At 34.1% G+C, this 22,030-nt stretch overlaps 1 protein-coding gene across 2 annotated transcripts in view; it reads left to right on the top strand.

The window, feature by feature from the left end:
* The window catches only part of LOC106667950 (ribosomal protein S6 kinase alpha-5-like), a 262,137-nt gene extending 240,379 nt beyond the window's left edge, over positions 1-21,758 (top strand). For both annotated transcript variants that reach the window (XM_014396276.2, XM_014396275.2), the window contains exons 7-17: positions 10,148-10,251; positions 14,828-14,978; positions 15,058-15,219; positions 18,486-18,605; positions 18,767-18,991; positions 19,056-19,226; positions 19,304-19,489; positions 19,573-19,723; positions 19,790-19,992; positions 20,076-20,181; positions 21,019-21,758. In XM_014396276.2, coding sequence (XP_014251762.1) covers positions 10,148-10,251; positions 14,828-14,978; positions 15,058-15,219; positions 18,486-18,605; positions 18,767-18,991; positions 19,056-19,226; positions 19,304-19,489; positions 19,573-19,723; positions 19,790-19,992; positions 20,076-20,181; positions 21,019-21,533 — 2,094 coding nt within the window. In that variant the 3' untranslated portion in view covers positions 21,534-21,758. The remainder of the gene's footprint in view (positions 1-10,147; positions 10,252-14,827; positions 14,979-15,057; positions 15,220-18,485; positions 18,606-18,766; positions 18,992-19,055; positions 19,227-19,303; positions 19,490-19,572; positions 19,724-19,789; positions 19,993-20,075; positions 20,182-21,018) is intronic.
* Positions 21,759-22,030: the final 272 nt, after the last annotated feature.

Genomic DNA, 22,030 nt, shown 5'->3' with positions numbered 1-22,030 from the left:
TTTGCGGTCTGGAGTGATGGAGGGTTCAGAAAAACATTTTCTTTATCGTGCCAACGTTTCGATCTTTATTGAGATCATCCTCAGGATATATTTAATTTTAGGTACATTATGACTATTTTATAATATCCATATGAGGTAGCCCAACTGGAAGAAAAGAACGTTACTAGTAACGGCAAAAATAGTTAGGATTATATAATTCTTATTAAGTAGTAATCAAAAATATATAAAATAAAATAGATTAAGGTTACAAAAATTAAGGTTTTTAAGCCTTTCGAGCATTTTTTACAAATTGTCATTTGTTTTACTTTTTCCGGCGCATTAAAATATTTCCAAACAACACTTTGCTTTTTACTTTTTCCCGGGGAAGGTGCCATCATAAAAACCTATTTGAAAATTATGTGCAGAAACTTAGATACTGATTTTTTTATTTTTTACGGGGGTTCGCAACAGCAGAGGTTATATCAACCCTCGAGGTGCCGGTGTTTTCCATTTGTAAGTATTTCGGGTTCGAATGCAGGGCCGCTGGATTCGAACCCGGGACCGTTACCTTACAGTGATGAGCGCCGTGTCAACGCTTAAGTAAGTAAGGTTTACCCACAGACCACGGTTTGGACAGAAAGAAAAAAATATATATATATGTCTCATACCAGCCGGCCTTCTCTAATCCAATTTGGCTGACAGGAATTTTTTCAAATTATTTATCCAATAATAAATAAGAAAAATGTATTATTTTTTGGAAATTAATTTTTTCGTAAATAAAAAACTAATATATCGATACATTTCAACGAACATATATACTTCAAGTATTTACACTCAAATATATCGATAAAAAATATACTCGATATATGTAGAAATATATCGATATATCCTTACCATCCCTAGTCAAGAGCTTGTAAATATCGATTTAGCTGGGATATATGAGCCATCATTGTTATCTTTTTAAATGTCCGCAGCAAGCTGGCGAATAAAACAATTTATATAACAACCTTTGCCGTAATGGCAAACGATATACAGTGTCTGTGCAACGTTTGCCCAAATGGAAAAACAGACGTTCCTTTGAGGGAACGAAAACATTTTAATTTTAGATATTTTGAAATGGAGAAAACGTGAGAAATTGTCGTATTGACTTGACTGATGTAATCCTTTCTATATACCGTGAATATATTCGGATATTCTATTAGGGATTTGCTTATTTCCAAATTGAAGGATTACAACGAGACATAAACGGGTGAAAAAATTAGACCAGATAATTTTGGACGATTTGTGTATCCAGTTTCCCTTTAGTATTTGAACCTACTGCCTCGGTGTAAAGTTCCAATACGCTCCAACGCTTCCTCTGGTTGTGGTTTATGTTTGCATGAAAGCGATCTTTGTACGAAAGGGCAGACCGAGATAGCGTTATCGGAGCCTAAAGGGCATCAATATAACAAGACTGAACAAACCGGGTCAACATATCTTTTAGACGAATATCTCCATCGAGAAAAACAAATGCCAATTATTGATTTTAGTACAGTACTGAATTCAGTGTCGTTTATAAATAGTGAAGTCGTTTAACTTCTTCCTCAATGGGTATTTATAGATCATTTGGCAAAATAAGAGGAAAACAAAATGGATAATCGATAAAACATAACTCTCACTTTGTAATTTGACATTTCAGCAAAGAATAATACAATCAATAATATTTAGGTACGTTTTGTGTTTAATGACCGTTACATGATTATTTGGAGGTCGTGAGATGCGGTCTGGTGTGACGTAGGTTTCTTTCTTTATCATGCCAACGTTTCGATCTTTATTGAGATCATCTTCAGGGCCTGGGATTTATAAACATTGTTTAAATTTTACAAATACATGTACAATGTGAAAGAAAAAAATTAATTTATACAATGTTAGAAAATTGTAGATTAAAAAAAATTAATTTATACTGTGCTAGAAAATTTTAGACTAAAAAAAGAATGAATTTATACAATGCTAAAAAACTTGAGACTTAAAAAAATGAATTTATACAATGCTTCTTTTATTAAGTCTCAAATTTTTAGCACTGTATAAATTCATTTTTTTCTAATCTAAACTTTTCTAGCACTGTATAATTTTTTTTATGTAAAATTTTCTGGCATTGTATAAATTCATTCTTTTTTAATCTAAAATTTCCTAGCATTGTATAAATTCATTCTTTTTTAATCTAAACTTTCCTAGCACAGTATAAATTTGTTTTTAAAGTCTCAAATTTTCTTGCATTTTATAAATTCATTCTTTTTTAATCTACAATTTTCTAGCAGTGCATAAATTAATTATTTTTTTAATCTGAAATTTTCTGATATTGTATAAATTCATTTTTTCTTTCACATTCTACATGTATTTGTAAAATTTCAACAATGTTTATAAATCCCAGGCCCTGAAGATGGTCTCAATAAAGATTGAAACGTTGGCACGATAAAGAATTTTTTTTCTAAAACCTACGTCACACCAGACCGCATCTCACGAAATCCAAATAATAATATTTAGTTTTTTCTAAAATTAATTATACTATTCAATTTTTTTCGCTCCCTAACAACGTCACAATACCACTGCGTCGAAATAACATGTTTACGCCTCATAATAATTTCTGTTTTTGCGCCATACTGCCTGGTATTTTGTAAATATATTGTCGCGAAATCGCGATTGCACCACTCGCTTCCTACGATTATCACCGGCGGTTGTGACAGAGTTCGGAAAGTATCTTCAAAATGCGTTATGCTTATTTGAAGGGATGTGGAGAAGTGGGTTCGGCAGCTTACCGAGCCTCAAAGCCTTTGAGCTTTTTGATCCCGGCAGGAATTTCCTTAGCTCCCTGATACGCGAATCCATTCTGCTTACCAGATTTGAAAAACGGCAAATTCATATTAATGTTTTGGGGCTTTTTGCCTATAGTGAAAATGCAACGTACATAATAAACCCATGTAGGTTTTCACATCATAAAACTTCTTTAACCTCGGATCATCACTTTACTAAGAAGCTCACGCATTATTTTAACCTTACACCACTTTATCGTGTTGAATACTTATAAATAGGATCATTTTTATTTAACATGTGGTTTTTATGATGCTAATTTTAAAAGTGTTGCCTTCTTTTCAAGCAGACCACCCTGTTTGGTATATTCAAATTGTGTATTTCAGCCATGTTCTTAACAAAACGACTCCATTCATTCCTCCTTATAATTCACCAAAACTGGCAAAAGGATATACGCAATGCAATAATGCAATAAGCACTCATCCAAAAACCAAATGTCTTAACTTTTGTGAAAATGTCACCATTTCTTTACTCCCGCTCTTTCTACCTTTCATGTGATGTTGACAATGTGGTCAAAAGTCCCTTTTGACTGACATAACTAAGGTTAATGCGATTAACTTTAAAATTTGTCCTTTTTCATTAACCTAGTTTCAATAGAACCTTACAAAAAGACAGACGTGAGTGACAACCAACTGCCTGAAGTCTTAACTGGTTTGAAAACGTAGCTGGTTGATCATACGCGACCATGCTATTTGGTATATTCAGATCATTTCGGACAGTTTTTTATCATTATGACTCCACCCTTTCGTCCTTATAAACGACCAGAACTTGGCAAAAGGATGAACACGGGGTGCACTAAGGAACCATCCAACAAGCTTAGGTCTTTTCAGTTTGAAAACCTCGCTGTCTGATCGTAACTGACCCACCCTATTTGGTATATTCAAAAGGTACTTTTAAGACATTTTCAAATCTTAATGGCACCACTTATTCATCCTTATAATACACCAGAGCCTGGCCAAAAGATGAACTCGCGACACAATAAGCAGACATCAAGCAACTTAAATGTCAACTTTTTTGAAAATCTCACCATTTCTGTACTCAAGCGTTATTTACCCTTTATATAATATTTAACAAAAAAACCGATATTGGCTGATGAAACTAATGACATTACGAATAACTTTAAACTTTTTCACTTCAACTTTAACCTGACAAAAGGCACACGGGAGACAACCAACCTACGTCCAATAACGTGAATTATTAACTGCTTTGAAACCGTTGCTGTATGATCATACAAATTCTTCAGATTTGGTAAATTCGAATTGTTTATTTAGACCATTTTCTTACCTCCACGACTCAACTCATTCGTCCTTATAATTCACCTTGGCTGAAAAGGATGAACACGACATACAATAAACAGACATACAGCAACTAACCTGTCTTAACTTTTTTGAAAATCTCACGACTTCTTTCCTCGTGCTATTTTAATACTTCGTATTATTAAATATTTTCTGACTAATGTTCAGCAACAGGTAAAATTAAGGTTAATTTAGACAATTTTAAATTTGGTTTCTTCGTCGTCCAGCTTCGCATAAATCTGCCAAAAGAACGAATCGACAGACATCCAACAATCTGATACCTGTTTTAACGCCCTTTTTCTATAAAACTACATTTACTTGGATTAGGATACAGTTAATAGTTTAGACCCAAAGCGGTATTTTAACTTTTTGATCAAGATTATTCGGAGATCGTGAGATGCGGTCTGGTGAGACGTAGGTTTTAGAAAAACATTTTCTTTATCGTGCCAACGTTTCGGTCTTTATTGAGATCATCTTCAGAGCTCAAAGTGTTTGTTTTCTGCGTAATTGCGCCATTATTGTGTGCCGTGTTGAGAGTACGTTTCTTTTATGTACAAACACATATATCAATTACATTTTGTTGCAAACCTCAAAAAAACTGTGAAGGTGTGTACAATTTTGTGATATTTTTAAATTCAATTTTAGCCAAAAGATTCTATATTGAAATTATTGTTTAAAGTTACGAGTAAAACTATTTAACCAAATATAACTTCATTTCTACAATTAGGTTTGATTTTGATTAACACTAGACTCATAAACATGTAATCACCGTCAACAATTTGATCCATTTAATTCATATTAAAATATATATTTTTATTGATTTCGTAAATAATTTCTTTATTTTTTATTGCTGTTTATTACGTGTTTTTTTCAAATATTAAAAAAATAAAGTGTACTTAACAACACTCGAGAAAAAATCGAGTGAATGCGGACTTGGAAAAATGAGGTTATAACGGTACGCCGTGGATGACTCCTTGTGTACAACGTGGAAATTTCATTTTTACAATAGAAAGGGATACTTTCTTTGTATAAATATAAACTAAGGATTTATTTTTAGGACATTTTTAATCGTTTTTACCCTAGTTTTTAATTTACAAGAATATCCTGTTATACGAGGAAGAGTTTTTTTTACACTTGATTCAACGCGCGAAAAGCGATACGATTCCGTAATCCAAAAACTACTCGGACGGGAGTGTAAAAAAAAAGAAGTTAACAATCACCAATTTTTGCCCTGTCGTTTTTGGCCAGCGAGGCGTGAAAGAAACGCAGCAGTCGAGGAAAACTCGGAATTGAGGGTAGATTCGTCGTGGGCCGGGTGAAAGTGTATCGTTGCGATATCGCCAGACATTATTTAAAGCTTTAAGAGGAAGGAAAAAGAAATTGTCAAGAATGGAGACTGTGAGAAACGCTGACTAAATGCCGTGTGAACATAGCATATGCCTCGGCCATGTGGGGCATAACGGAACCGGCCGAAATCCTTTCCGGGGTTAATTAGCAATTTTTCCTCCTACCGTTTTTATCCTCTGGACTCTTAATTCGGAACAACAGTGTTTTATATTGTGTACACGGCATGAGTTTCAAAACTATTGCCACTCGCTAACAGCATTTGGGTCACGCTAATGAAGAATGGTGACTCGGCATAAAATATTTTAAGAAGTGCACGATTTAAAAATCCGAGGAAAAGGCAATGATTCTAATCGAAAATTTAAAACTTGATAAAATATTGCTTAAACGGTTTTGAAATTCACAAGGAAAAGCTTCATATACAAATATTTTAAACGCACAGTGATAAAATGTTAATAGGATATTCATAGAACCTATAAATATAAATATGTAAATATATATATATATGTGTGTGTGTGTGTGTGTGTGTGTGTGTGTGTGTGTGTGTATAAAACTAATCGCTATGCTTCTCGTACAATTGTATGTCTGCTGTTCTCTTCTCTCCAGGCCAGGAGTGTGATATGCTCAAACATGACTTTGGTTCGGCCCGTGTCCAAATATTTGAACTGGCGGGAATCAGACCGTTTGTTCGGTTTGACTCGCCGGTTCGGCACAAAAGTCGTATTCCGTTTTGTTAGGTAGTGTGTATAAAAAGGGGCGTACAAATACATTTCAGTACGTCGTGGAGATATTCGAAGCTCTATCGCCCCCAGTTGTGCTAGTGTTGAATAATGAATTGGTTAGCCTTTGTGGCCCTGTGACTCGGTTTTCCATCTAAGAACTCTCTCAAGTCCCCTGTATGAACTTATATTTATTCGTATTGGTCTAGTTATAGAATTGAATCGTGTATTAAATTGAGGCATGATAATTAAGCATAATTTTTTTTGAGGGATTCTTAAGGCGGCTTGTTTTCTGTGAAGACTGTATGACTTTTTCTTCTTCAGCCTGTCTCTCTCTCGCTCGCTCTCTCTCTCTCTCTCTCTCTCTCTCTCTCTCTCTCTCTCTTCCTTCTCACTCTCTCTCTCTTCCTTCTCACTCTCTCTCTTTTCTCTCTCTCGCTCTCTCTCTCTCTTTTGTCTCTCTCTCTCTCTTTTCTCTCTCTCTTCCTTCTCACTCTCTCTCTCTCTTTTCCCTCTCTCTCTCTCTCTTCCTTCTCACTCTCTCTCGCTCTCTCTATCTATCTATCTACCTATCTATCTATCTATCTGTCTGTCTGTCTGTCTAACTATCTATCTATCTATTAATCTAGTCCTCCCCCTATTTTTTCTACAGTTAGAAGAAGTTCACTCTCTCCCCCTCTATCTCTCTCAAACACTCTTTCATTCTCCCTCCTTCCCCCTTTTCTATTTCTCTCTCTATCACTCTCTCGCTTTTTCCCTTTCTCACCCTCTCTTTCTCGCTTCTTCTCAATTTTTCTCTTTTTCTGTTTCTCTCTTCCTATCTCTCTATCTATCTATCTATCCCTTTCCTACACACACACACACGCGCGCGCGCGCGCATTATTACATTGTAATACGGGTAAACATTCTCAGGTTTTAAAACATTTTATACTGTCAAATTGATGGGAGAAAAAAGACATACAAACGAATAAAATCGATGAAACAATTTCGTGTTTGATAAGACGTTTTATATATGTGAAAACACAACACTAGTATCACAATGTTACCAATTTTAAAATTCGTGTATAAGTTGGGGAGTGAAATAGAAAGCCTTGCCTTTTCATACGAAGTCTAAACGAAGATACCATTGTAATCAATACTAGAAAAAGAGAGAGAAAATATTCTCGAGTTTATCTTTCTCTTTTTCTTTTTTCTTTTTTTATCTTTTTCCCTTTCTGTGATAAGTATTGGAATTTCTGTTATTCGAAGATTTCGCTAATTTGTTGATAAAAGTTAAAGGTTGGCAGTTCTCAAGCCCGAATACCTTTCCGGTCAATAAGCCGACTTTCGATTTCTTAAATTAAAACTCTCTCGGCGTCTTTCAAGGAGTGATCGGAAGCATAGGCGATGGGGGCACGTGCCCGACCAAATTAAGTGGGATATCGCTCTTGTCAATAGCAGAAGCCGAGCGTTCGAGGGTCTCAAAGCCTGATATTGAAGCTATACCAACATCACCATTTTAGTGCTTTAACTAAAGAAATAAAAGAGTTCTAGAAGAATTTTTTAAAATATTTACATCGCAGTAGGTGTCACGGGGATCACCTGTGGAAATGGAGGTCGCTTCTTTTCTTTTGGTATAAACATCTCATGGCAGCCACTGTTATGAAAAGGAGGACCAGGATGTTTTTCTCGTCGGGTGTTGACGACCCGTTTTCATCCTGAATCCATGTAATTCCACGCATTTGGGCATAAAAGCCGGCGGAGAATCTGCGAACGGCCTTCGTTTTGAAAAGTGATAAAATTATCTTATAAAGAAGGTTGTGGCATTGCGGTTTATATTTTTTGTCCTTAACCACGGTTGGCAAGTCGCTGCTTTCTTGTACATTTCCTACGAAATATAAGGTAAATAATTATAATTTATGTTGTTTATGTTTATGTTTAAGAATTATTTATACAATTTAATTAAAAATAAAGTATGACCTCAAGAAAATAATTAAGTTTGTTTTTGGTAATAGATATAATTTGTTGTCTTTGAACTTGTTTACTACGACAAGAATCCGTTGTTTTCACTCTTCCAAACGCGTGAGAGTATCCCTTTAAAACAAAAACAAGAACATTGATATTTTTATTTAATATTTTTTAACAGAAAAATCTTGCATATTGCAATGAATGACAAAACACTTAAATAATATGAAACTTATAAGCGGAAAAGTGCGCAATATTTTACAACCTATGAAAATTTACACATTTCAACCAAAACAGAGTAAAGTTATAAAAACACGACATACAAAAACATACAACTTCCAATTTTGAACATGAAGTTTTAGAAAAAAAAATTTAAAAGCTAATTAAGTTGAAAAGCAAAAATATCGAGGTTAATAATATAAGCATATATCAACATATAAAAAATATGTATGTGAAACATACATAAACATACAAAATTAAAAAGCAATCAATCATGCTAATCTGTAATGCCTTTCTGGCGCCGACCGGGAACTTATCTGACAAAATAACGCACATACCAATTGATGATGATCAGAGGTGATCATACGGCGGTTATGATGTCACTATGGTGTCTCAATTATGATTTATTTTAACAATCACAATATATTCCGAGGCAGTCATGACATTTGATCTTCTTGCCAGTTATTTAAAATTCGAAAAAAAAATTAATAAATCATAGTGCAGTATATAAAGGTGGAGTACTATTGTATACTTTTAAAACTACTAAAAGTAAAGCAACTTGTTGGTAACATTAAATTTCCGAAGAAGCCGCTCAATTTTTAAGCGGTTCTCTGGCCTGGAGACCGTTGGTTTCTTACCTACTTCGTATAAATTGCACCTAAGATTTACCGTATCGCCGATTGAACCGAGATTTCTCCAGAGCACCTGACTATTTACAAAACAGAGTAATGAAAGTTTAACAAAAAAAAACACGGTTTGGTTGAGTCTCGAGATTGATCCAGTTTTATAAATTGACTCGATTGAAATTGTATTTTTCCTACAATTGTGTCTCAACTAAATTTAAAAAGGCTTGGCTGAATAATTGTGACAATTCTTAAGTCTGATCGTCTATGATCATCCCAGTCTTTCTGTTCTGCCTTCCGCGATACGGGACATGATTGATAAAATAACGCGAGAAGTCTGACCACGGTGATCAGAGTTGGCGTGATGTTTCTCAATTAATATTTTTAATTATTGACTTCTTTAAACAATTTCAACTTTGTTAATATTCTGATATGTGAGGGCTTTAAAATAGTCAAGTTTGTTGATGTTAAATTCCCTGTACGCTTGCTAAATTGGGCTGAGGATTTGTGCTCGTTTCAGTGGAACTAGTTGGGTAAAGGTTGGCCACACTTGTTCTGGAGGATTGCCATTGTTTTCACTTCTCACGAACTGACGTTCAACAAACAATTTATTAGCACTATTAGAAATGTATAATTCTAACATAAAATAGCAATATTTTCTATGAATATTATTGATATAATTGTCCATCAAAAATCAGGGAAAAGGCCAATTTGAAGGGCCATTAAATTGCCTTACAATAAAATTGGCCTTATTCCTGATTTTTTGATATAAAATTATAATATCATGGCTTAAAATTATTGAAATATATTATTTAAGTATTTTTATGTAAGGTCTTGGTTGAAATGAAAAAGTTGGGACGACCTTCGGCTGGGGGTTCGTATCCGGCGCGTGACACTAACTTTTTCATTTCAACCAAGACCTTACATAAAAACATTAATTAATTGAAAGAAGTTATTTGGTCAATCAGACCACTAAATATAATGGATTATTTAAATAATTAATCGGGTAAAAGTTACGATCTGGTAAAAAAAAGAACCTTGGGAAAAAAAAAGAACAGCAGTCGAGAACAACACCGTCTAATTTTGACTTATTTATATATTTATTTTCATTTTTTTGATATAGAATTCTGTATATTTAATAAACACGTAATTATAACGTAATTTGTATATTTTACAGGCAGTGGATTGGTGGAGTGTCGGCGTGCTGACATATGAACTTTTGACTGGTGCTTCTCCCTTCACGGTCGAAGGAGAGAAGAATACTCAACAGGAAATCTCAAGGTAATTTTGCGCAAAACAAGAATAAAAGCAATTATATTATTTTAATAATTAATGATTATAGCATTGTTCCTTTCTTTCAAAAACAGGGTTTTCTGTTATTTTCCCAACGTCGTTTCCATCGAATCTCGTTTCAATTAGTTTTCCCCCTCGTAAAACGGAGGATCGAAGCCTGGCAATGCCAAGGCGATATTTTCCCGATAAACAGTCATTCCATGCCTAATAATAAAACTGACGTTCACGTATAGTCTAACTTCCCGGAAAAGCGATTGTCTGGCAGGGGGGTGGGACATCTGGGAAAATGTCAGACGATCTTCGTCTCGACACGATTCAATCGGCCAGCTCTTCACGCACACAAATTCGATTTTCGGAGAGATTATCCTCGAATGGGAACTGGATTTCTCATTTGAAAAGGTCATTCGCGATTTCTCGTAACTAAACCGGTGAAAAAGAAATTATCACAAAAACGCAAGAGCCTCGAATAGATTCGCATATTCTTAAATTGTATAATTTGTAACCACTTTGCCAAACTTGCTGACCTATCTATCCTAATACTTACTACACATAATTTAAAAACACGTTTTTAATAACAAAAAAGTTATATACATGTTAATTGCAATGGTACTCCTAACTTGTATATGCCTTTAAGCTAGGTGTGTAATAAATTGCTATAAACTAGAATTAAAAATTGAATAATATTTCTAAACGACAGAAACTTCAATTGCATGGATTGGAATGCAACCTGACTGTTTAACAAGTAACAAACATGTTTTTACAACATTGCATAATTTGCGGATTTAAGTGCCAATTCGTGTACTCTTTTTCAAATTCCACTATTGTATCATCTACAACAATTTAAAAACAACAACAATCTGTGTAGAATTGTTTCAGACAGCATATTAAGTCGGAAAAGCTGCAAATTTGAGGGTAATGTTGCACAAATTTTAGCAAGTATCTTGACAAAGCATGGCCCTTGTAGTGCACTTGCGTGCTTAAAATGGAATGGCATTCACGAAACCAGCTTTTAAAATAAAGTTTAATCACAATTATAAATTATTTTCTACAGTAATGCAATTGGGATCTGGTGTTAGTGAATGATTCGATGATAAAATTGGCGAAATTACCAACATCCATGTGTCATAAATATATCTACGTTTTTGTGAAAATAATCAACTCTCTTCTAAAAAACATGATTAAATTTATATAACTTATAGAGAGAAGTTGGACAAATAAGGTAACAATACAATGCGGAGAAATAAATAAATAGATAGATGATAAATGTATATATAGAGAAAGAGAGAGAGAGTGAAAGGAGGAGGAGAGATTGAGAGTGTGTGTGTTTCTGTGACTTTCTGTCCATGTGTGAGAGGAAAGATAGAAAGGACGAGATAGAAAGAGAGAGTGGGAGAGACAGAAAGAAAGGAAGAGAGATACCGACAGACAGAAAGGAAGAGAGAGAGAGAGAGAGAGAGAGAGAGGAAAAAGAGAGAATGAGTAAAAACATGAAAGGACATGAGAGGGTGGCCAATGAAAGTCGACAGAGAGTGAAAGTAAGTAACATAAGGAGAGAGAAGAAAGAAAGAGAAAGAGAGAGAGTGGAAAAGAAAGAAAGGAAGAGGGAGACCAACAAACAGAAAGAAAGGAAGGAAGAGAGAGAGAGAAAGGAAGATATAGAGGAAAAAAGAAAGAATGAAAGGAAGTGAGAGGGCGGCGAATGAAAATCGACAGAGATAAAAAGTAAGCAACATAAGGAGAGAGAAGAAAGAAAGAGTAAGAGAGAGAAAGAAAGTGTGGGAGAGACAGAAAAAAAGGAAGAGATATACCGACAGACAGAAAGGAAGACGGGGAGAGAGAGAGAGAGAGAGATAGAGAGAGAATGTGGGAGAGACAGAAAAAAAGGAAGAGAGATACCGACAGACAGAAAGGAAGACGGGGAGAGAGAGAGAGAGGGCGGCGAATGAAAGTCGACAGAGAGGAAAAGTAGGTAACATAGGAGAAAGAGAAAGAAAGTGAGAGAGGGAAAAGAAAGGAAGAGGGAGAGAGAAAGTGTTTGAGAGACAGAAAAAAAGGAAGAGAGATACCGACAGACAGAAAGGAAGACAGAGAGAGAGAGAGAGAGTAAAATAATGAAATGAAGTGAGAGGGCGGGCGATCGGGCGATAAAAGTCGACAGAGAGGGAAAGTAGGTGACATAAGGAGAAAGAAGAAAGAAAGAGAAAGAGAGAGAGAGAGAAAATGAGCGTAAAAGAGAAATAAAGTTGAAAATAAGAACAGAGTCTTACACAGAGGGTATAAATGCACACAAAAAGAGAACCTAGAAAAACACACATGACACAAGTAGATATAGACATAAAAATAGTGAAAATATATATAAACGTTGGTACATAGAGAGAGAGAACAGAAACACAGATCACAGAGTTAAACGTAAATAAATAGTTACACAAAAGAAAGAAAACAGAAAGTGAGAGTGAAGGAGAGAGACAAACAAACTCATCTCCAAGCAAAGCAATAAAGTACAAATAGATAAATATTAGTACAAACTGTATTTGCCATGTAAAAGAGGTAGAATTTGCCTTTATTCACAGCAAAATTTTCAATCCAATTAAAATTAATATACCGTGGGAATATTTAGGTCAATATACATTCAGTCCGTTCTGAATGTAAATTCCCATAACGATGTAGTTTGAGGCGGAAAAGAAAAAGACCTTTGGACCTTTTGCATTATGTTAATGTAGTCAAACAAGTGTACAGGACGTCTCGGATGTTAATGCTTTCTCTTAAAGACTTTTTACGACCTTATCTGTCGTGACTTCAACAGGTGTAGATAGAATCTAAAATAGTCAAATACACCTGAAAGTTTTCTGTGCCTTTTTGACCTATTTCCGGTGAGATAAATTGATGTTGGGAAAAAATAAAAAGATACTCTTTGCCATGAAATTATTTTGAGTGATGTACGTTGAAGAATGACCACTTCCGACTCCTCGGCTACTGCTCACTCCTCATGTGCACCATCCGACCTTTTTCCCTCGGTTTACATTAAACTGTCCTAAAGAGATGACACGATTTTCCGTCTTCGCCTGGAATCTGAGGGAAAACAGGAGGCGACTGAATTTGCATATATAACACGGCCCGGTGGATTCACATTTAGCTATCGCGGTACCGAGTTGTTTGACACATCATAAAGACCATTTAAAATGTAAATGTTGCAACAATCAAATCAAACGTCCATTCCGGGTAACTAATACAGAAGGATAATAGATTCCATTTGGAATTATTTCTTATTACTTATTCATAACATTTCACGATTCAAAGTAAGCCGGTTCGACATACTTATATGTTAATAAAACAAATGTAAGATTATACGGTATAATTTGCTATCTTACTTTAGCTCTGGAGTGTTAACGACAAATTTAATATTTAAACAGTCTCATCGTCTAATGAAAATTCCTTCTCAAAGAAACAGCTTTGATCCCATTCTGTTTTACTGCCTTCATAAACAGTTTTTCAAATGGCTTTCATGTACAAATAACACTTTTATGTTTAATTCTTAATTAAATATTTTAAGTGTAGAAATGTATGGTGTTTAGTGGCCTTTAGTCAATGATTATTCGGAAATGGTGAGATGCGGTCTGGTGTGACGTAGGTTTTAGAAAATCGTTATCTTTATCGTGCCAACGTTTCGATCTTTATTGAGATCATCTTCAGGGCCTGGGATTTATAAAAGAACATTGTTTGAATTTTACAAATACATGTAGGATTTGGAAAAAAATATGAATTTATACAATGCTAGAAAATTTTAGATTATATATAAGTATTTGTACTCATACTANTATATATATCAGATTGAGATCATCTTCAGGGCCTGGGTTTTATAAACAAACATTGTTTGAATACATGTAGGATGTGGAAAAAAATTATAAATTTATACAATGCTAGAAAATTTTAGATTGAAAAAAAAAAGAATTTATATAATGCTAGAAAATTTTAGATTCACTCAAAGCATTTGAGTGAGTACAAATACTTTGGTTGTATCTAAAAATACATTTTTCTATAAATACATTTTTTTTTAATCTAAAATTTTCTAGCATTGTATAAATTCATTTTTCTTTTTTTAATCTAACATTTTTTAGCATTGTATAAATTCGTTCTTTCTTTTTTAATTTAAAATTTTCTAGCATTTATAAATTCATAATTGTTTTTTATACATCCTACATGAATTTGTAAAATTCAAATAATGTTTGTTTATAAATCCCAGGCTCTGAAGATTATCTCAATAAAGATCGAAACGTTGGCACGATAAAAAAAAGTTTTTCTAAAACCTACGTCATACCAGACCGCATCTCAAGATCTCCGAATTATAAATATCTTAAGGTTAAATTTTCAGACACTTTTGTAATTAACTAATTTGTTGAAGTTTGGTCGTTTTGGATCATTTTGGTTCATCAGAAGTAGAAACACTTCTGATAAACCAAACATCGAAGATAGGCAGATCAAAATGACCGGAAATGTATCACCACCCAAGAGAAATCTCATAATTTATGGACAAACTTTATAAACTAATATTTTCTTTATTTTTCAGGAGAATTCTCAGGACGTATCCACCCATTCCTGAAGATCTTTCGCCCGAGGTGGCGGACTTTATAACGAAGCTTTTAGTAAAGGAACCGAGAGAAAGACTGGGTGGGGGCGCGGACGACGCCGAAGAGCTGAAGAGGCACCCGTTCTTCAAGGTGAGGAAAATTCTTCTGCCCGTGTGATTTTTTCACAAATTTCCCTACTTTACTTTTACTAATCCGATCTGTCAAACAGGGTTTGAACTGGAACGATCTCTCGAGAAAAGCCGTCCCAGCGCCTTTCGTTCCCAAAATCGCCGGCGAGCTGGACGTCTCGAATTTCTCCGAAGAATTCACCAAAATGACTCCGACGGACTCGCCGGCCATCATACCTCCCAACTTCGATAAAATATTCAAGGCAAGTTTTTTTTACTCATATAGTAGTCCTTTTTTTGTAATCTTACATTGAAATGTTTACTATTTACAATTTGTTCTGGGGTGGACCAACTTCCGTCATAGCCGATGAAAAGTTTTTTTTCCTCTCGTATATTGTCTTTAAAACGTATTTTCGGCGTGAACGCATTGACAAAGGCCGCGTTTATAGCCAAGGTCTTCTAAAAGTAACGACCAACCTTGGACATCACAGCAAAAATCTACTCTATTTTATTACATCATTGCTTCGGATCTGTAACACTTAAACTTCCGTTACTTAATAATTTACTTTTCGGATCAAATAATGTTCTCTTTAACTTACAAAGCCATCTTTAAAAAAACAACTTCTAGCCAAACTAAATTTAGCCTATCTATATTTATAAAATCAAACGTATATTGATCAGTCGATAATCATTTTAAGTACTTTTTGATATTATTTTTAGAACACAATTTTCAAGTATTCATTGATATCTTAAAGAAAACCAATACAGATTTTTTTCTTTAAAAATAAATTAAAATTAAATATTTTAAATGTTGCTTAATGGAGACGGTTGCAAGACCAGCATTTCACCGAGGATTATTTCTTGCTTTCCATGGAAAGAATATCCGTTTTCAAACGTTAGCAAAATTAATCAGGATTAATGAACAGATTTGTCTGTCTGAAATGGCCTGAGAAGTGATGAGCCTATGGTCATCCTTGATTAATGTTGTCTGCTTTAAAACCCTGTGAAGAAACTTTTTTTGAGCAAAGATAAATTCGTGTGCAAGCTGTACTTTCAGCGTAGAAATTGTGTTAAAAAAAGTAAAGTTTAAGGTTTTTCATGAACGATCCATTTGTTACACAAAATGCACATGTTTAAGCATTCCTTTTATGTTAACACCTTCTCAGAACCAGCTTATACAAAGATAAAATCACGCTGAAGCTGCTTTTTCAATACACAACCAATGTAAAACATATTTTAATCAATAAAAAAGCTAAGAAACACAAACAACTAATTATTTTGACAAAAATGTACGGAGAATCTTCCTTTTTTTTTAAACAACATAGCGAGTAGAATTTATTTACACGGACAAAAATATACGTAAAACCATCTTTTTTACGCACAATCAAATCATTTTTTTAAATTACCCATCTTGAATCCGTTTTTTAATGGTAATACCTTCTCAGAACCAACTTATTCAAAGAAAAAACCCTGCTTTTTCATTGTAGAACGTATTTTAATCCATTCAAAACAACACAAAACTCAAACTTTTCTTGAAATACCAATTTTTTAACAAAAAACCCATAGAAGCTTATCTGTTCAAAAAACATAGACTGTAGAACATATTTATGTCGGCAAATAGCTAAGTAAAGACAACTTTTTCAAGTGCAACCATTTTTTCAACAAATGCCCATGTTGAAACCATTTTTTTTAAGTAGAACCATCTTGGAACCAAGTTATTTGTATATGCTTTTTTTCAATATTTAACCCCTGTAGAACATATCATAATCGATAAAAAAAAAAGCCAGGAAACACAAACCTGAACAACCAATTTTTTGACAAAAACTTACGCAGAAGCTTCTTTTTTTAAAACAAGATATCGTTTAGAACTTATTTACGCCGAGAGAAATATACGTAAAAACACATTTTTTATGCACAACCGAACCTTTTTTTTTTTAAAACACCCATCTTGGAACCGTTTTATAATGGCAAAACCTTCTCAGAACCAACTTATTCAAAGATAAACCCATGCAGAAGCAGCTTTTTCAATGTATGACATATTTTAATCAATAGAAAACTCACAAAACACAAACTTTTCATAAACAAGCAATTTTTAAAAAATAAAAAATCTAGTTAAAAAAGAAGCTTATCTCTCCAAACAGAGAGCCTTTAGAACATATTTACTACAAATAGCTACGTAAAGGCAACTTTTTTCATGGGCAGCCATTTTATCAACAAATGCCCATTCTTTTATGTAGAACCTTCTTGGAACCAACTTATTAAATGATAAATGCTTTTTTTCAATGTAGAATATATTCTAATCGATAAAAAGCCTTTTTTTTCTTTTTTTTTTAACAAAACCCCACTTAGAAGTTTACCTTTTTAAACACTGTAACGTGCAGAACGTATTTACTTCGTCAATCAGCTACATAAAGGTAAGTTTTTCAAGGGCAAACTTTTTTTTTTGTTTCAACAAATACACAAGTAGAATTTTTTTTAATAATTAGAACCTTCTTGGAACCAACTTATTCAATGATTAACTCATGGAGAAGCTGCTTTTTCAATGTAGAACCCGTTTGGAACATATTTTAATGTATAAAAAGCCATAAAACACATTTCTTAGCAAAAACTCTCATAGAAGCTTATCTTTTAAACTTAACATAGCGTGTAAAATGAATTTACTTAAATAAAAAGCCTAATTGAAAGTACAATTTTAAGATCAGCCAAAATTTTCGCAACAGTTAACTACTTACTTTATCATGGACAACCTATTTTTAAATCCCCATGTATAATGTAATTCATTTGAGAAAAAGCGTTAAAATTATGAAGGTGATATCATCACAAAGGTTGATACAATTTACTTCTGTTAAACCGTACATCCCATCTTTTCAACCTACTATAAAAAAACTGGTCGATTATTACATATTCAACAAAAAACATAATCGAAACTAGGCATTCCAGAAAAAAATTGTATACATAATTAATGACTTTATTTTCTCTGATCCACTCAATCCTTTATAGAGTTTAAATTGTAAATTAATACTTTAATATTATAATAATTTAAAATTAATGGAAAGAAGGCACAGGCTTTATACACATTTGTGTCAAGTGACAAACATTGAATTATAATGGAAATTCTAATGACCTCGCCAATAAATATATTAACACCTGGATTTTCTGTTTAAATAAAAAGAATGTCTTGTTTTTCCCCATGTATAAAGTGGGGTTCTGTATTTGATATTTAAATTTTGGACGTAATAAAAGCATTCTTGTTTTATATGGCGCGTCCAGGAGTGTGTATTATACGTCAACGGCGTGCTTTGTTACATGTTTCCATTTTTTGTTATATTTTTCTTGATATTTTTAAAATGGAAGAAATAGATTAATGTCCACCTCCGTCGTTTCGTCCCGATAACGCAAATGGAATTACAGTTTAAAAGTTTGAAAAACCTTGGCTATGACCTAGTTGCGACTATATCCCCATCCTTCTATTATCGAACGTAGAAAAAATTCGTTTAATCTATATTTTAATTTTTTTTGTTATTTTTAGGGTTATTCCTACGTCGCTCCGTCAGTATTATTTAGCGAAAATGTCATTAGTGATGAAATTTTCAAGCCGAACTCCGACAGAAGGCCCACGATCGCCAATCTTGTTGCACAAACTTTTAAGGTAATTTGTGGTTTTAGGTGGGGTAATTTTTTACACATCCACTTCTTTTATTGCAACAAAACTATTCTATTATAACATTTTAAATAATATTTTACAATTTAACAATATCTAGTAAAATTATTCTAGTATGTATTATTTAATACATGTTTATGTATTTTCAGGATTCGGAATTTTTCAACAAGTATGATGTCGATCTGGAAAGAAGTGGTGCCCTAGGAGATGGCTCGTTTTCGGTATGCAGGAGATGTGTCGAAAGGGCGACAGGGAAAGCATACGCTGTGAAAATTATTAGCCGAAAGGTTGATTCAACTAGAGAGATTAACCTACTAAGGGCTTGTCAAGGGCACCCTAATATTGTGAATCTCCATCAAGTTTATTACGATGAGGTATGATTTTTTTTTTTTTTTTTGAGCCTATAGTGCAAGGTATTAATTTTGTTTAAATATTTAGGCCCATACGTACCTCGTCTTAGAGCTCCTTGAAGGTGGCGAGCTGCTGCAGAGAATTAGAAGGCAGACGCGCTTTACTGAAAATGAAGCTAGCAAGATAATGAAACAACTTGTATCTGCTGTGCATTTCATGCATTCCCATGGAGTTGTTCACAGAGACCTTAAACCTGAGGTAGAAGTTGTTTCATACACCGAAATCTTTTTAATTTTGTCTTCGGATTTTTTTAAAATATTATTTTATACTCGTAGAATCTTCTCTTCACCGATGGAACAACGATTAAAGTAGTAGATTTTGGATTTGCTCAATTGAAAAAGGAAGGTGATTCCCTTCACACTCCATGCTACACCCTTCATTATGCAGCACCGGAAGTACTTCACAATGCTGCTAGTGGTTATGACGAGAACTGTGATCTGTGGAGCCTTGGTGTGATATTGGTAATGTCAACATACAAACCTTAAAATAAACCTAGAAAATTTTACTTATTTTCTAAATATGTATTTTGACTTATTTTTTACAGTACACGATGCTAAGTGGAAGAGCTCCATTTTTAGCGAGATCTAGAGATGACAGCTCTGCAGCTATAATGGCTAGGATTAAAGAAGGCGACTTTAACTTTAATTCTGGAGCATGGGAGTCAGTTTCACAAGAGGCCAAAGATCTAACTAAAGGTACTGTATACATTTTAAATAAATATAATCAAATTTATATGACATCTAATAAAAATATTTTTATAGGTTTGCTTACTGTTGAGCCACATCAAAGATTGCGAATGACCGATCTGCTAGAAAATAGCTGGCTCCAGGGATGCACTGTCGCATCGACACCTCTAATGACACCTGACGTGCTCACTGGTGCGGCACCGAGAACTGTTGAACATGGCGTAGCATCCGCATTCAGTGCTTTCCATAAAGCGACAAGAGAAGGCTTTAGATTGCAGGTGCGATGAAATTACTTCTTGAAATAATGACACTAATAATAAAAACATAGAAGGATGTTTCAATATATTTATATTTTTTCTAGGATGTTTTCAATGCAAAACTCGCTCAGAGGAGGAGATTGAAGAAGTCTTCCATAGACAACAGGAGTTTCTCAACCTCAAGCAGTTTCTCCAGTTCAAGTTCTTCAGGTAATTGACATTACTTTATTTTACAACTTACAATCAATAATACAAATTAACTAAAAAATGAACTCTTTTAAATTAATAAATTAATTACTTTATATGATTTTTTAAAATTAAAAAGTAAAAAAATTCCTATCTTACAAGAGGGTTTAACGCCCAACTATCTCTTGGGTGTTGTGTATGAGGTGGCAGAATACTTTATAATACATTTTATATATTATTTACCAATTAAATGTTCACGGGCTGTGTCAGGATTCAAACCCACAACCACTTGTGGGGTGAAACAAGAACAAGTCAGATGCCTTATTTTGATACCAGAGGGCTAATGTCCAACTGATTGGCATTACTGACAAAGGGTACTTCACAATATGTTTTAAATATTATTACAAATTAAAATTCCAAGCGCTTTGCCAAGATTCAAACCTAGAACTGCAAGCATGGCAAATACGAATCTGACACCCTAAACACTTGATCACTGTCGTCCCCTGCGGTTTTTACATTATTTGATCAATAAATTTTTTTATTAATTCACTACTTTCGTGGTCTGCTTGACCAATATGCTTGACCATCCACTCGAAAAACTTGAAAAATGGCAAAAGGAAGGAAAACTCATAAGGTGGGGTTGAGATGGGGAGTTGATGTCAGAGTGGATTGAGGTCACGATAGCTCAAGTGGTAGAGCAGCGGCGTATCTAGCCGAAGGTCATGGGTTCGAATCCCTCTCGTGCCATTAACTTTTTTTCATCTCAACTAAAAACCTTAATTAATTGTCAAATTTTTTTATTTGGTCCAGAATACTTCTAAATTTTTTATTGTAATCTTATTTACTTTATTTTTGTTTTAGGTCTTTCATCCCTCCAAACTCCCATTAGCTCAGGCCAATCAGTTACAAGTGCAAAGACTAAGCCGATGATGAGAGGAAAAATCAGTGATGAAAACAATGTGTTCAATTTTGGTGAAGCGCGGGTACAAGAATATCTTTCGAGTTTGTCCAGCAGCTCATCCGAGTACAACGCTGAGATCCCGACTCAAAGTTCTACGGGGGCGTTTGTCCTGTCTCCCCTTCTCCCGCCAAAGAAGAGGAAACGGCCAGACGAACCAGCAGGGCAAAAACTCAAAGCGCCCGTCCCCGAACCTACCAGGATGGACACGGAGGAGCGAATCCATCCGACGCCCGAAGACACCTTCCACGAAATGAACAATACGTTTGCAGGACCAATGACAAGAGCGAAAAGAAAATTACTCCAAGCTATTGTGATGACACCAGAGCAAACAGTTAATTTCCCCGAGCAAAAGGCTAATTACAAAGAAACCTATCATAATCGCAAAAGGCAAAAAATAGACCACCCTTCACACTGACATTCTTCTAAATAAATTTTGTAAATTAGTTTATTTTAGAATATTTTCAGCATAGTCATGTTGTGCTATTCATAGCCTTAGTGATAATTCCACCCTTGCTTAGGGTAGAAAAGGCTAACTTACCATAGTAAATTATGAGGCCTTTTTAAATACTGAGGAACTGCTCAGTTATCTCTTTCATTTCTTTTTACATGTGCAATGATACTAAATCGTGTTTTTTAAAAAGCTGGCAAATAAGTCGCAGATTGTAGAACAACTGGATGAGTTGATTTAGTCAGATTATTTCCTTTTAGTCAAATACTATGTGTATTTTAATTTTGTGCTATCCTCATTTATGTTTCTTTTTTTTAGTCACTTATGTTATAATCTTATAAATATTGTATAATTTATTAACTATAAAGAAAATTTACCAATGTTATATAATTGAAAAATTTTATTTCTTTGTTATATACATGTAGTTGTTTAAAAATGTAAACGGTTTTGATACCAAACACAAA

The sequence above is a fragment of the Cimex lectularius genome, unplaced genomic scaffold (genome assembly GCF_000648675.2).
Source record: "Cimex lectularius strain Harlan isolate CLEC.00 unplaced genomic scaffold, Clec_2.1 scaffold232, whole genome shotgun sequence".
In the NCBI taxonomy this organism is placed as follows: domain Eukaryota; kingdom Metazoa; phylum Arthropoda; class Insecta; order Hemiptera; family Cimicidae; genus Cimex; species Cimex lectularius.
The sequence above is the reverse complement of the archived record's forward strand: the minus strand, read 5'-3'. Positions and strand labels throughout refer to the sequence as shown.